At 40.3% G+C, this 16,940-nt stretch overlaps 1 protein-coding gene across 5 annotated transcripts in view; it reads left to right on the forward strand.

The window, feature by feature from the left end:
• Positions 1 to 16,940, forward strand: part of SDK2 (sidekick cell adhesion molecule 2) — a 543,580-nt gene that overhangs the window by 436,719 nt on the left and 89,921 nt on the right. For all 5 annotated transcript variants that reach the window (XM_070740240.1, XM_070740242.1, XM_070740239.1 and 2 more), the window contains 4 exons: positions 2,717 to 2,850; positions 8,713 to 8,824; positions 9,290 to 9,480; positions 13,516 to 13,599. In XM_070740240.1, the coding sequence (XP_070596341.1) occupies positions 2,717 to 2,850; positions 8,713 to 8,824; positions 9,290 to 9,480; positions 13,516 to 13,599 (521 nt within the window). The remainder of the gene's footprint in view (positions 1 to 2,716; positions 2,851 to 8,712; positions 8,825 to 9,289; positions 9,481 to 13,515; positions 13,600 to 16,940) is intronic.

Genomic DNA, 16,940 nt, shown 5'->3' on the forward strand with positions numbered 1-16,940 from the left:
GGGAAGGCAGAATAACCTAAAAGTTGCATGTTTCACTCAATGACCACAATAGAAAGTGTCATAAATGGGATCCAGTCACATGATTCACTTAACAACCCCGTGACTTAGTGACTGAAATGTCAATCCCAATGGTGGTCGTAGGTCAAGGACCTGTACTGTTTTATCCTAATATTGTGACATTTTATATGTTTATGTGGCAAAAAATGAATACCACAAATCATTCTCCAGATGCTGTTTCTCTCTTAATGCTCCAATTTCTGCATAAGTTACTTATATAGGAGCCTTTTAATTATTGTGTTTTATGTGCACCGGCTTAATTTTAAATGTTCCAATCTAGAGGTCTTATAGGTTGTTACAAGTGGGAGTGGATTTAAAGTTGTGTAAGTGGTTATGTAACATTTCCTTTGCAATCTGCTTCGATATCGGGTTATAGAACGGCAATTAGAGAAAGGAGGATATTTTTCCAAATCTCACCCCCGCTCCCGCCATTTTTCAATGCATATCTATGCTATGCTGCTCTGAACAATCATATAATATTTATTTTGAAATGTTCATTATTTCATATCTGCAGATGTGTGCAGCTATGCATGCAATTTCCAGGCTTAAAACAAATGCCAACTTGAAATAGCAGCATGATTTCCTGTTTCTTCTGTAATTTCAGTTTCTATCCTATGGTTTATGGCATATGTTTTCAGTAGAAACACTAATGATAAAAAACAGGTGATACTTCTGCTTAGTTTTTCCAGTTTCAACACTGTATATTGATTGATGCATGACGTAAAATTTCATTATAGCAAAGTACTGTATATTTAATAACTTGAATCCACAGAGGAATGAATATGTATATACATGTGTAACTCTCTCACGCGCACGTTCACTCTAAGTAGGTAGGTAGACAGATAAACAGATAGACAGACAAATTGACAGATAGACAGATGTTAGATAGACAGATGATAGATAGATAGATAGTTTAGTTTAGTTTAGTTTAGTTTAGTTTAGTTTAGTTTAGTTTAGTTTAGTTTAGTTTAGTTTAGTTTAGTTTAGTTTAGTTTAGTTTAGTTTATTTAGATTTGTATGCCGCCCCTCTCCGAAGACTCGGGGCGGCTAACAACAATAAAAAACAATGTAACAAATCTAATATTAAAAAGTAATCTAAAAAGCCCCAATTTAAGAGACCAATCATACCAACAAACATACCATGTATAAATTCTATAAGCCTAGGGGGAAGGGAGAAAAAATTTTCAATTCCCCCATACCTGACAACAGAGGTGGGTTTTAAGGAGCTTGCGAAAGGCAAGGAGGGTGGGGGCAACTCTGATATCTGGGGGGAGCTGGTTCCAGAGGGTCGGGGCCGCCACAGAGAAGGCTCTTCTCCTGGGTCCCGCCAAATGACATTGTTTAGTTGATGGGACCCGGAGAAGGCCAACTCTGTGGGACCTAACCGGTCGCTGGGATTCGTGCGGCAGGAGGCGGTCCCGGAGATATTCTGGTCCGGTGCCATGAAGGGCCTTATAGGTCATAACCAACACTTTGAATTGTGACCAGAAACTGATCGGCAACCAATGCAGACTGCGGAGTGTTGGAGTAACATGGGCATGCCTTGGGAAGCCCATGATTGCTCTCGCAGCTGCATTCTGCATGATCTGAAGTTTCCGAACACTTTTCAAAGGTAGCCCCATGTAGAGAGCATTACAGTAGTCGAGCCTCGAGATAGATAGATAGATAGATAGATAGATAGATAGATAGATAGATAGATAGATAGATAGATAGATAAAAATAGGTAAGTTGGTAAGTTGGTAAATAGATAGTATTTGAACCGGGGTGGGTTCCACTTGCCTTTGCTACCAGTTCACATTGCAACATTTCATGCACATGTCCCCTTATGAAATTTCACTTCCATTCATGCTCGGAAGGTGGATTGAGCCTGAAACACAGCTGAGGAGCTGATCAGCTGTGCTTGGGGTGAAGAAATAAAGGTCAGTAATAATCCAGGGGTGGGCAGGAGAGCTTTTTTCAAAGCAGAGAATGAAAAGATGACATCCAAACATAGGAAAATTTGGTTTAAAATTCAGAAAAAAATATGGCGGAATTCATGGACTGGCATCGGCAGAACTGGATCCATGATGACAATGTTATATCACCAGCAGGTTGCTAATGGTTCAGGCAATCTGGTCCAAACTGGGATTAATTAAGTATGGCATGGCTGTTCTTCACAAGCAAAGTGGTTCTGCCTTCCTGGATCCTGTAATCAAGTACTTCTGTGGTAGATTATTCAGTTCCAGTGGCGTCTTGTTTATTTTCAGTGGTGAAAAAAATAAAAAGCAACACAAAACCAGAAAGTTTGCTTACTGGAATGTCTGTGGGAAAAACTGATTTGTATTTCTTTTCAGAAATTGGAGCAAGAAGTCGGTAAGTCAGTGAAAGAGTCACTTTTGGAGTCACTTTTATCTGAACATGGAAAGCCGTGAAAGCCAACTGCTTCCTAAAGGAACAACCAAAATTCAGCATCCCACAGTGGACTGTAATGCAATATGAGATGACTGCTATATTCTCTGCTGAAAATTTAAATCAGATGTATATTCCTAGGCCAGTTATTACAAGGAGAAATTTGAGAGCTCATGTGAGGTTGAACAGGAAAATGCAAACACTTAGAACCTTTTATCCTTGTTACATATCCAGTGTTAAATCCACTTTCCCCCCCCCCCTCTCCATTCAGAGCTATCACACTGGAGAACACACTTGTGATCTTGTCAACGGTGGCCCCTGATGCTGGAAGGTACTATGTGCAAGCTGTAAATGACAAGAATGGAGACAATAAAACCAGCCAGCCCATCATGCTTACTGTGGAGAGTAAGTATTCTTTGGGGTGAAAAGTGGGGAAAGGGCTTTTAGATTACAGCTGACTGATTTGCTATAAAAGGTTCATCTGTCTTTTTAGCAGCAGTGTGGTAGATATCAATTCAGTTGGTACAAGAGAAAAACTATGCACCTGCTCCATGTGTGCTAGTACGTCTTTGCAGTGGGAGAGCAAACTACAACATCATGCTATTTTTCAAACTCTACTGTGGAACAACTGTAACTGTATCACTGTTATTACCATAAACACCAACATCATTCATCCCATCTAGACCCATATTATTTTAATATTCTATATGAAACAGCTAGTTGGTTATACTCGGGCCCATTCAAATAAAGCTAGGTGTCAGGGTTCGTGTGGGTTCGTGTGTCACCAATTAGTTCGCAAAGAGTAGTCCTCCTCCAAGTCATGTCGGCCAAACAATGCCGGGGGAGAGCCTTCTCTGTTGTGGCCCCGGCCCTCTGGAACCAATTGCCTCCAGAGATTCGTACCGCCCCCCCCCCACTCTCATCGCCTTTCAAAAAGTGCTCAAAATACATTTATGTCAGCAGGCCCGGGGTCGTTGAGCAATGGTTCTTCGCTCCAGCCATTAGTATGTATGAGTGATGACTGTATGCTGTTTTATTGGGTTAAATTTTTACTTGTCCTTAGTTATGAACTTAGTTATGTATTGGGGTATTTTAAATTTTTATCATTTTTTTAATTGTTGTAAGCTGCCCTGAGCCCGGGAGGAGAAGGGTACCAATTTAATTTAATTTAATTTAATTTAATTTAATTTAATTTAATTTAATTTAATTTAATTTAATTTAATTTAATTTAATTTAATTTAATTTAATTTAATTTAATTTAATTTAATTTAATTTAATTTAATTTAATTTAATTTAATTTAATTTAATTTAATTTAATTTAATTTAATTTAATTTAATTTAATTTAATTTAATTTAATTTAATTTAATTTAATTTAATTTAATTTAATTTAATTTAATTTAATTTAATTTAATTTAATTTAATTTAATTTAATTTAATTTAATTTAATTTAATTTAATTTAATTTAATTTAATTTAATTTAATTTAATTTAATTTAATTTAATTTAATTTAATTTAATTTAATTTAATTTAATTTAATTTAATTTAATTTAATTAATTTAATTATCAGAGTCCGAGGCATAGCGTTGCTCAAAGTTCCAATTTATTAGCAGAGCCCTGTTGGCACATCTCTGAGAAACAGAGTTTCTCCACCCAGTTTAAAGTTCATTCCCTTGTTCCCAGACCCTCACGTTCATCATGTTGACCAGTCTCTTTCATGCCAATGTCTCTATTACTCCCATCAACTTCTGAGCAGGTGTCGAACAAAGGATGATCTTGAGAATCTAGAAGGAATTTGTTACAGCTACATTTCTACTTCCCTCATGCAGCAACTCCTTCCAAATTCCCATAGCGTGAATACAGTCTAATGCATAATATGTGGCAGTCCAAAGTCTCCAAATCAAACCATGGCCTGACACTAGGATTTCAATTTACTTTAGCATCCAGCGAATCCTCTCGCAATCTGCTTATAGAGAAATACAACTTTTCAAGACCAGGGCGAGGGATAGCTGAGTGATCGAGATATCAGCCTCTGAGTATTATAGATGAAGGTTTAGTTCTTCCCAGGAACAACCAGAGAGTGTGACAGTCCTGCACCTCGCAGAGACCACATTGGTGTAATACCACATGTGCTACAAAGAAAATGGCAACCTTGAGTGGCCAATTTTAAGTGATCATGGTGAAAATTGTGTCACAGAAGAGAATGGCTGGACTAAGGTAATGAGCTAATAAATTTAAAATTAGTTCATATGCTTAACACAGCTCCACTGTACACTCGCCCACCCTTCTCTCTTTCTCTTTCTCTTTCTCTTTTTCTTTTCTCTTCTTTGCTTCTCCTCTTTTTCTTTTCCCTCCCTTTTCTCTCTATTTTCTCTCTATCCCTTTTTTTTGTAAGTCTATATGTTTATTAACTGTTATATTTTTACATCCAGACATATTGTAATGTATTAAGTTTCAATTGTCAACTGTTACGATTGTCTTTTATGTTCTGTACATTTGTAAATAAAAACTTTTATAAAATTAAAAAAAAAAGAGGGAGAATGGCTGGAGATGGCTTTGTCTTCTTCCCCAATACAGTCAGCTCCCAGATTTGAGGAACTGTTGGAGAAGAAACCTTATGTAGCATCTTTCTTCCACCTTTTGGTTTTTTTTTAATACTGTCATAGGACAAGGGCGATGTGTGTTGGATGGCAACAGAAGTCAAAGCACCAAAGGGGTTGTGGCATTGACAATAAATCATGACAGCAACTATGAGGTCTGTGCATGATTGATGGACTATATCTTGCTGGGACATGTGTCCTAGAACTTTGAGGCCCTGCCTGCCTTTGATGGTGCAATTGCCCGTTGTCATTGTGCCTTCTGCAAGAAATGAAAATGTGTATAAGATTGCAGCCTGAACCTCTTGTCACTTTAAGGATCTGGAAGGGCTGTCTGAATAAATGCCAGCAGATCCGTTTCATGAAGCTGGCACAGTACGAATTACTTTTAAACCTAAGTGGCTGCACCTAAGTGGGAGGAGGGGCTGAAGTTTATGCCTTGCTTATTTTCTGGTGAACCAATGGTCCCTAAAGCTCGGTTTCATAGACATTGTCTCTTTGCACCTGGCTTCTCTGAGGCTTCTGCTGGCTCGGGCCCAGATTTAATTTGCAGTAAATCTCTTGCAAAGCGGCTGGTGCTGACTAAACATTTCTACGGGCTCTGAATTTATTTAGACACTTCGGGCCATAAGTATGAGAGCTAGGAGGCTTTCCTTACATCCCCAGCTTAGTCCCCAAATTCCTATCTCTGCATCGGCTTTCTTAGTAGCAGAGTGCTTGGCTGTAGAACCGAGGCATGGCTATAGCCTCTGTAAGGTCTCTAAAGGGAATTCTCCCAGGACATGTGAATCCTCTTTCCCTCTGGATGATGTTTATTTCACAGCTGTTTTATGTCTCCCGGATCTGGCTTTATATCCCTTTCCCCCTCTTTGCCCCATTAATTTGAAGAGCTGTACCTCAGAGTGCAATAAACACCATAGCACATGCCTTTATGGATTCGGCTATATCAGCAACTTGCAATTGTAGTCAAGAACCGGAGGAGCGGGCAAAGGGGGGGGGGAGTTACCACAGCTATTATTTTATTTTATGCACTTGCCCTGTTGCGGCTTCTCTTGCTGCTGCTTTCTCTCTTCCCCACCTTTCCTTTCCAATGCCAACTGCAGATGCCCAGCTACAGATCACAGCAGGTGGCAGGATTTAGCAGAAGGTTAGGGGGGAAGGTAGGTATAGAATCTTAATCTTGTTTTCAAAGATTTCCGCTCTCCAAGCTGCACTGTGGAAGGGAAAGACACCCTCTCTGACTTTGATGGGAGAGTGTGCCTGTGCTCCATCACTAATGGGCAAACCCGTCTCCAGCAAAAGCCTGGTGCCTTCTTCCTCCCCCCCCTCCTGGAAGTGCCACTTTCACTCACACCTTTCAGGTGTTTGATGTGACTCAAAAACTGCATGCAGAACAGTCGGCACTCTTCAGCGGCACTTGAAACGGCGAGAAGTCAATGCCGCCTTCTGCTGCACGCTATCTGCTTCTTTGCTGTTTTATTCTTCTGAGTGGGAGTTTTAAGCAGGGAAATAGGGTCCCTGCTCACTCTCAGGAAGGAAAAGTCAGCACAGGGGAGGCAAAACAGGAGAAGCAAAGAGAGGAATTAGATATAATTGGGTGAAATGGGATAACAGGGTCGGCAAGTGGTGCTTCTTGTCTCTACTCTAATTGCTACAGTGGCTTGGTGGAGCAAACTTGGACTAGGTAAGTACCATCTAAGAGAGAAGGTTGCGTCAAAAGAGAGAAATAAATAGTAAGAGTCTACAGAGAGGGGCGGCAAACAAAAATAATAATAATAATAATAATAATAATAATAATAATAATAATAATTCAATTTCAATTCAATTTCAATTTATTAGATTTGTATGCCGCCCCTCTCCGAAGACTCGGGGTGGCTCACAACAATAATAAAAACAATATTCCAGCGAAAACAAATCTAATATTAAAAAGCACATAAAACACTATCATATTTAATAATAATAATAATAATAATAATAATCAGGTAGAACAAGATAAGCTTGCTTGCTTGCTCATTCATTCATTCATTCATTCATTCATTCATTCATCCATCCATCCATTCATTCATTGTTTATCAGATTTATAAGCCGCCCAACTCCTTACAGACTTCTTGAGCAGTGCAGTTTAATCTGCAGTGATTTCTGTTTGCACAGTCAAACCACATTCTACTTCAATCAGCCTTAAGCAAAAAGCTTGTTGGGACATTATTTCCCTTCTCTCCTGTGAGATTTCACCTGTCATTTTTCACATGCTTCAAATCAGTCTTTCCAAATGATCTTTCCAAATGCATTCCCACTCGATATCCTCCCAATGTGTTGTAGCAAGAGCCGTGGTGGCGCAGTGGTTAGAATGCAGTATTGCAGTTCGGTTCTCACCAAGCTCTCAATGTTGACTCAGCCTTCCAACCTGCCGAGGTTGGTAAAATGAGGACCCACATTGTTAGGAATAATATGCTGACATTTATAAACTGCTTAGAGACAAGGGTAAAGCATTAGCGGGCAATATGTGCTGTTGCTAGCTACAACCTCTGGAAGTCAAGTTGCGGGAAGTTGGGAGAGGTTTAATTAGAATAGTTTTGCAAATTTGCAAATAGTATCTATTTTCTGAGCTCCCACCTAATCCTGGCACAGGTATATACTAAGACTTTTCACGGGTAAATCTTGGATGCATCAGACACTCCTACAAGATGGCTGTAAGTATGTTTTGGACAGACAGAATCAAAGCTAGTAGGAGGACTAATTGATGGTGCTACATGTCACACAGTCATGGAAGGAAGAATATTAGGAATAGACAAGAGTGGTGTGGCATGGTGCTGAATCTGGAAACCTTACAGGTAGACTAGCTATGTGAGATGGAAATGTTCAGGAGGAGTGGTAAAGCTTTTCTATACAATGAAAATCAGTTCCAAAATGTGAATTAAAAAGTATATATAATGTTGTGGTTAGCTCTGGCCCAGCTCCTGTCCAAGGAATGTGCAGGTGGATGTGGGGGAAACATCCACATGCTGCAGGCCTGTTTTGCTCCCGATGGAATCTGCCGATGAAGCCTCCTCTGACCATAGAAGCATGAGTGACAGGGAAGAGGGGAGTTTGGCAGACAGCCCAGGAGGAGATCAATCATCTATATCATCCCTGGATTCTGAACAAGAATTAATGACACATCCACACATGCATAGAGGACACAACAACTGAAGGATTATTACAAGAGAAAATGAGGCCACCTGTGGTTGGGTGGGGCTGCTGTAATTAGTGCTACAGATAAAAGTGCAGCCTGGTGTTTTAGCCTCATGGCAGTTTATCTGATTCATTGTTTCGTCGAGATCATGGTTTTTGTGCTGTTCAAGATTGTGTGTGGACTCTCTGGACTTTAGAATTGGACTCAATTTCCCAGTTATTGGGTGAGCAATTGGACTGCATTTAACCTGTGCCTTGTGTGTACCAGAAAATCCCTTTGACATTTAAAAAGAGAGCTGTTTCTGTTTTTCTGTTTATAAAAACTTTGGGGTTTTCCTTTTATCATGTGGTGTGTGTCTTCCTGGACTAATTACCCTGTAATTACGGGCGGTTGAAACATGCCGGTAGAACATATAACAAGCATTTATCATATATAAACAGTGAATATTTCTGTGTAACAAATGAACTACTAACTGGTACACCGTTCCATTGTTTTCACAGATGTAGGCGGTCCAGCTGACCCTATTGCTCCAACCATCATCATTCCACCACGCAACACTAGCGTAATCTCTGGTACTTCTGAAGTGACTCTGGAGTGTGTGGCCAATGCTAGGTAAGTCTGCCTAACTCCTATGTGTCTTGTGACTCTGAATTCCAATTAAGTTGCTTCTGTATACTCCATGCACCATGGCATGAAAAAAAAAGCCCATTAACTGCTTCTCAAGGGCATGAATGTCTGACCTCAATATTCTCCCAGCCCACTGCAAATTCAGCCTCCAACCACCTTTTATTGCTCCACTCCCAAAAGGATGTTTCCCAATATCTGCCAGCAATATTGTACCAAGGAGTCATTCTACAATAAATCATCTCAAGGTAAATTTGGGGATGGGGCCAACTTTGTCCCAGTTGGCCCCATGAGGCTATTGTTGGTCCACAGTCCACATGAGGGCAGACCACATTCTTTTATGGCCATTGGTGAGTGTTGGTGTTTCTCATTGTGCCAAAAGTTTTCTCTTCCACTTTTTTTTACCAACCCATTGAAAGGGGTCCATCCTCACAAGCTTCTCTGCTATATTAGGCCTCTCATCAAACTACACATCATCTGGAAGAAGGGCGGGATTCCAGTATCCAGTGGCGTCAGTGACTACAACCGGCGGTTGACCATCCTTAACCCCTCCCTAAGTGACAGTGGCTACTATGAGTGTGAAGCTGTGTTGCGCAGTAGCAGTGTACCCTCTGTGGTTCAAGGAGCCTATCTCTCTGTGCTGGGTAAGAAGATGTATCTTTGCTTCGTTTCTTTGCCTACTCACCAATTGGGCGATCACATCAGGTTCAGCTGTTGCCGTGGTCTTTTGCTTCAGCACTGCGATTGTCAGCCGCTCAAAGCATCTCCCTAACCAATGGGTGCCACTTTTCCATCTATTGATGTGACATTAATCATTCCTTAAAGTCATAGCCCTGTTCAGGCTCCCTGTCAAGCGACCATCCTTTTTTTATCACCATACATTATCCTATGTCTGAAAACATGCCAGACTTTGCATTTCAAATGATTAAAAAATGATGGTTTGACATATAGGACATTGCATTTGGATAGTGGAAAATCAAAACAGGATGTATCAGTTTTGCTACCCTTGCAGATATGAGCCTAAAGACTCACTGGCATCATGTCCACCCAGTCATTCTGAGCATAACTCCTTACATTTCCTTAACTTTCGTTTGGTATGATGCAGTTGTCTTCTTATTCTCATTTTAGAGCAAAGGACAAGTTACCTTTCAGATTTTTTCATCCAATGTGCAAGTAATATTTCCCACCTTCTCTCGGATCAATTCCACACAATACTTGGCACTTTGGTGATGGCTGAACTGGTGATGTGGCAGGGGCTGAGATCTGCCCTACTAGCCACTTTTAGCTAAGATAGGCATGCCCCTTCTTCTTCTGCATTGTGTAATGACAACCTCCATAACTTTCTTGTTACTTGCTGACTTGAGTCAGTACTATCTTCTTCTTTTTTTAATTTTATTTGTTTGTTTTTTTCAAATATAACATACAAGAAAAAAGAAAAAACATACATAAAGACATACACATACAACATTTGGGAAATGAAAGTTTCCCCACTTTTTAGGTGTTTGATCAGAGAATTTTACTTCTTTCACATAGTATTAATTTTTCAATTCTTTTATTCGACGTGTTGCTTTGTGTAGAGTCAGTACTATCTTCATGCACAACCTATAAAGCCATATTTTATTCTCCTAGATCACTTACATGTGTCCAAGTTCCAGAATCCTACAATGAAGTGGTGTAAAAGTTCTGACTATATACAGTAGCTCCGAATATTTTGCCAATATCCTCCTTCCCTCACAGCATTGACTTCTTAATTTGTGCCTGTTCTACAGTTCCCACTTCTATTGATCAGTACTTCCAGATCCCTTGCTGTCATGCTGGCAGGTTACTGCTCCCAGTGCTCCCAGTGCACTATGCGCACAACTCCATGTTTCCAGCATGCGTGTGCATCCAGTCTTCGGAGAGGGGCAGCATACAAATATAATAAATAAATAAAATAAATAAATAAAGTGAGATTTTACTTCTGCGCATATGCAAGAAGCAAAATCTTGCGAGGGGATGCGCATGACGGAGAGATTTCGGCAATTTTGTTTCTTCCATCCATGCGCAGAAGTAAAATATTACCAAAATCGTGCACATGTGTCCCCTTGCGAGATTTTGCTTCCTGCACATGTGCAGAAGCAAAATCCTGCTCAGATGCGCATGCTTACACCAGAGACTTGTATGCCGCCCCGAGTCTTCGGAGAGGGGCAGTATACAAGTCTAATAAATTATTATTATTATTATTATTATTATTATTATTATTATTATTATTATCATCATCATCATCATCATAATTTATTAGATTTGTATCATCATCATCATTATCATTATCATTATTATTATTATTACATGTGCAGCTCAATTTTTGGTACCAATATGATGGCATCGACCCTATGGATAGGAACCCACTACTGCCCTTCCTCCATGTAAACTCCATCTGCCCCAGCTCATGCTAACAAGTCAAGCTCCCTTCTTTTAGCCCATGCCCCTCTCATGAGCATATCTGATAGCAAATTCTTCAAGAGATGTAAGACAGAAGAACAAGCATCTTCTTCCCCTTCAGATCCACCACATCGATTGCTAATCTGCTGACAAAATGGATCAAAATAATCTACAAGAAAAAAATTGTGGATAAGCTAAGAGTCAGAATTGATAAGAACAGCTATTCCCCCCCCCCAAAAAAATGGATAGGCAGGGAGCCCATCGTAAGGACCTCAGAAGCAATAATAATCATCATCATCATCATCATCATCATCATCATCATCGGGTTACGGTTAGGGTCGCCAGGCATGGGAAAACTGATATACTGTACCCCTTAGTTACTATGGTTTTTTATGTATAGTCTGCTAGGTTGTGTGATTGTATTTTATAAGGGTTTTAAATTGTTTTTTAATATTAGATTTGTACATTGTTTTTATTGTTGTTGTGAGCCACCCCGAGTCTTCGGAGAGGGGCGACATACAAATCTAATAAATTAATAATAATAATAATAATAATAATAATAATAATAATAATAATAATAATAATAATTTTATTAGACTCGTATGATGCCCCTCTCCGGAGACTCGGGGTGGCTCACAACAACAATAAAAACAATATCGGTACAAATCTAATAATTAAAACTATGGCTACAACCCATTATCTTAAAAACAATCAATTACACAATCATAAACACACATAACTCTTAATGGTCAGAAGGAGGAGGGGCATGTACTAAACAAGAGAAGAAGTGGAAATGAAAGCCCATTAATCAAAAATGCTCTGACTGAAGGGATCAGTTAAATTAGAGAAGGAGGATGGGTCAATAGATAAGAATCCAAAGAACAAAATGTGGCTCATGGTCAAAAGTTGCCTCCTCCCCAGGGGTGAAATGCTCCTGGTTCGCTCGTACCTGTGAGTCATCCGAGAACCGGTTGCGAAAGGAGCATGAGGCTCCGCCCACCCGCCGAGATGTAGCCATTTGGGTTCTTTTACCCTCTGTGCCTACGCAAAGCGTTCTGTGCATACGCAGAGGGTAAAAGAACCCAAATGGTGGGGTCCGGGTGAGTGGGCAGAGCCCCCTGCTCCCTTCACGACCAGCTCTCTGACAACTCACAGGCACAAGCAAACTGAGAGCATCTCACTCCTGCTCCTCCCCAGTCCTCATTACAGATAACAGAGTAGTAGAGTTAGGGAGAGTGATTGGAAGAATTGATAGTAATTTCACAGATCATGGCACTTAACCTGTCCTAAAATAAAATATTGGAACAGGTGGCCACTTGCTGGCCCTATTATGAAGGCAGAATAGTGACCAGCAAATAGAGCAAATAATGCTAGTATACTTTTGTGTTCCCTTAAAGCCTGGAGGAAAGCAAATAACAGCTTGCCTGCCTGCTGGAGTCATCCAATCATTGTTATGCCAAAAAGACAATAATGAGTGCAAGCTTTCTATCACTTCAATAGTGACTTGATGATGCTGTGAAGATGCTGTACATCATGGTGGGGAAATGGTCCGAGTCTTATTTAAGTGCAGGTCAGGGTATATTTGTTCTTTAAGAACAAACGTAATAGAAGTTATTCAGCAGAAATAATTTACAAAGATATGGAAACATCTTGTGTGGAGTTGTACTATGAAGCCATCTAGCCCAGGAGTGTCAAACTCAATTTCACTGAGGGCCACATCAGGGTTGTTTGACCTCAGGGGTTGGTGGGGGGCACGGCCAGCTCAACGTCACTCATTGAGGCTCTGTTTTCAGCTGTGAAGATGAGGTCTCCCTAGGCTCTGTTTTCACTGGCAGAAGGCTCTAGGAGGCCATCATGGCCAAAACCCAAGTTCAGGCAGGTTGCACACAGCCTCCTTGAGTTCTATTTTCATTGCAGAGGGTTGCAGGAGGCCATCATAGCCGAAAACGGAGAACTGGAGGACCACACGAAGCCCTCCCAAGCTCTGTTTTCGCTAGCAGAAGTACCGTTTCCAGGATGGGCCTCTGGGCTAAATCTAAGCACCCCATGGGGCGAATCTGGCCCGCAGGCCTTGTGTCAAACTCAAGGATCTAGCCTATAAGAAATTGAATGTTAAATCTTAGGAGGGACTTCTTTTTTTTGTTGAGAGATGACAAAGATAGAAGCTGAAAATTTCCGAATGTAAACATAATGTTTCATTTTTAAAATCCAATATGAAGAATGTTCAGCTGGTCCTATGTCTGATTTTTCTTTTGCAGAACCTCCTCAGTTCACCAAGGAACCAGAAAGACACATTACAGCTGAGATGGAGAAAGTAGTACAGATTCCATGCCAAGCTAAAGGTTATTTCCTCTATTTCATTAGGGATTGTTTGGATCGATTTAGTTTTGAATCAGAATAATTAACCTTGCAATCCTAGCCATCCACTACATTGATAAATGACCATTCCTATTATATCTACATTTTGGAGATTTTACATAGAGAAATGAATGGAGAAAGTGCTTGGATACTCACCATTCACATGTAGCTAAAAATATGTGCATGGGCACATTTCTGTTCCCATTGAGCTGCAGAGAAAACCATCAAAAGACTAAGCAGGATGCACTTAATATGTACCTTAATTTATGGACCAGGATTTTTCAGTCATGCTGACTTTAAAATATATGGAATTCAATCTCCAGAATTCCTCATCCAGCAAGCTGGATGGGGACTTCTGGGAGTCGAAGTCCACACATCTGAAAGTTACTAAGGTTGAGAAACATTGTTGTACTCCAAGATAAGGACCCTATGTTTAACAGCAGCCTTATTTGCAACAGCACTGAAGATATCACTCCCTAAGCTTTCTGTGAGAAAAAAAAGCAGAGAATTTGAAGACCTGTGAAAAGGAAACTGTTATCTTAAACTGCAAGCTGGAGGCCTGCTTTTTAGTTGTAGCAAACATTTTCTCTGAATAGATAATCAAGGTTTTGCTTTGTGTTGTTGTTTGAAATCCTAAAAGTTTTTACACGGTTTGTTGGTGTATTTGACAAATCTAAGTACAGTGGTACCTCTACTTAAGAACTTAATTTGTTCCATGACCAGGTTCTTAAGTAGAAAAGTTTGTAAGTAGAAGCAATTTTTCCCATAGGAATCAATGTAAAAGCAAATAATGCATGCAAACCCATTAGGAAAGAAATAAAAGCTTGGAATTTGGGTGGGAGGAGGATGAAGAGGAGGAGGAGGACAGTCGCTGCCGAAGGAAGAAGGTGAGTTGAGGGTAATCAAAAAAATTCAAAACTTTAAGACTTAAAAAAAAGAGGTACTCTGAGGCGGCAAGGAGGAGCACGCACCTCCCATACACCCGGCGCGAGGATGCCTCCCATAAACTGTGCCAGAGAGAGAAACTCAGGCGGGCAAGAGGGGGGAACCTCCCAGTCCTTTAACTGAAAGGCGGCTGCTGCCACTGCTGCTACCTGCTTCCTCTTCCTTCCCATGCTGAAGGGCTCCCCTCTCCGCTTGCTCACTCGCTCGCTTTGTAGCCAGTGCCTTTCCTTCACTGTGGTGACTCCTCAATTTGGCTGAAGCCGAGTTGATCCAGCCAGGGTGAAGTGCCCCCTTTTGCCTTTCCATGCCCATATGCGCCAGGAGGCAACCTCCCGCTGGGTGCGTGGGAGGCAGCGCAAGGTAGTCACCACAGCATAGGGGTTTATTCCCTCTCCAAGCACCCAGAGAAAGGAAAATGCTCTGTTCACTCTGGACTGCTAAAGCCTCCTTAAGTGCCACCGACTGGCTCCTCTGGCAGCCCAGAAAAGCCCAAGATGGCCTGGATTAAAGGGGAAATGGCAGGAAACTGGCCGGGCCTTCGTGCCGCTCTCAAATTTCCTGGGAAATTTTTCCAGGCTCAGGTTCTTAAGTAGAAAATGGTTCTTGAGAAGAGGCAAAAAAAATCTTGAACACCCAGTTGTTATCTAGAAAAGTTCTTAAGTAGAGGCGTTCTTAGGTAAAGGTACCGCTGTATATTGTCCTTCCATAGATAATTGTAGCAGCAGAGCCAAAGTATAGGATAAAAGGTGGGAGGTATCTAATTTTCTTCTTCCAAAAGTTACCTACTTCTTATACTCCTGGCCCTGGCCCTCTCCTTTGATGTAGCTGCTTGGTATTTTCAGCTGCCATCACTTGTCCGTTTGGTGGATCTTTTTGTCCTTCCCCTTCAACCCTAGCATGTAAGAAGAGGGGGCGGGAATCACAGCATCCTTCAGCTTTGCTTGCCAGTAGAAAGGGGAAAAGATGATGAAAGTGAAGTAAATTCTACAGGGTCCCTTCTTGATCCTTGTAGCTTTGAGGCATATGCTGTGGAAATCAGCTCCCTTCTTTTGGGAGTTGGATCAAAAACACCTTCTCTAATTGAAAATCAACTTCATTAAAAATAGGAGAGAATAAAAAGTATCTCCTTTTTAATTTGAGGTAACCATCAGTAAATAAAAACATTTATTTACACAGTATGGTTTCTAAGACTAATAGAATAAAATTAAGCTATAACAGTTATCCAAGGCAAATATTTATTCTGTCTGTCTAGCATACACATTCAGTTCAAACCATGGTCTGATTATAAGTTGTTCCTGGCTAAATATATTGCCATATATTTCAGAGTATAAGACATACTGGATATAAGACAAACCTTAATTTTGGGGGAGGAAAACAAGGAAAAAAATTCTGCCTCTGCCTCCCAGTAAACAGCAAACAGTACAGATGATATACACTATGTGCTGTGTATTTCGGTGCATGTGTGCCTGACCCATAGAAATAGCTAAGTATTGGAGAAATGTACATTATGGCAGTATATTAATGCCAGAAACCTTTCTTAAATGTAGTCACACTAACTCTTCCCAATTATTTAAATAGATCTACTCCAAACATGACAAAGTCAAGGTTTAACTCAGCTGCCTTACCTTAATACTAAATAGGACACTTTACATTTCAGATTATACTTTTACAGATCTTTATAATTGATGTCACTTTCTGGAAGAATATTTATTCTCTGCTATTAAAAGAAGATACAATAGCACTGGGCCTCTTCAGATCAAGCATTTATTTTGAAAAGCTTCTCCATTTTGTTGTCTAGAACAATAATAAAACAATCTTTAAAAAATAAGTCTAATAATTTGAACATTCTACAGACATTTACAGTTATTGGTTTACCTCCTTGCATCCAGTTCATCAGAAAAGAAAAATCTGCATCTCTCTCCCAGCAATTTGTGTCCTTGCAGCTTCAAATCAGCTGAGGGTCAGGAAGCGGATGAGTTGCTTGGCTTAACAGTTTGCTGCAAGGAGGTAAATTGCTGGAAGGCAGAGGCCAAAGGGTGGAGGTGGTTTGATGGGGCTACATTTGGTGTATAAGATGCACCCATGTTTTGACCCTCTTTTTGGGGGTAAAAAGGTGCATCTCATACTCCAGAAAATACGGTATTTTTGCCTTAGAGTTGAAGAATTCATCCACCAAACAATCCATTGCTTGGGTTTCCTTGATATCTTAAATCTTATAAATTGCAATCACAGTTGAGATCAATTTTAACATTGGTTTCATATATATTTCTCCTCCTCACTCACCCACCCACACACCCCATGGATTTGTGGCTGAAACAAATTTTCCCATTTAAGTTATTTCTGGATCACATTATCAGATGATCCCTGAGGATACCAGTTG

The sequence above is a fragment of the Erythrolamprus reginae genome, chromosome 2 (assembly GCF_031021105.1).
Source record: "Erythrolamprus reginae isolate rEryReg1 chromosome 2, rEryReg1.hap1, whole genome shotgun sequence".
NCBI lineage: Eukaryota > Metazoa > Chordata > Lepidosauria > Squamata > Dipsadidae > Erythrolamprus > Erythrolamprus reginae.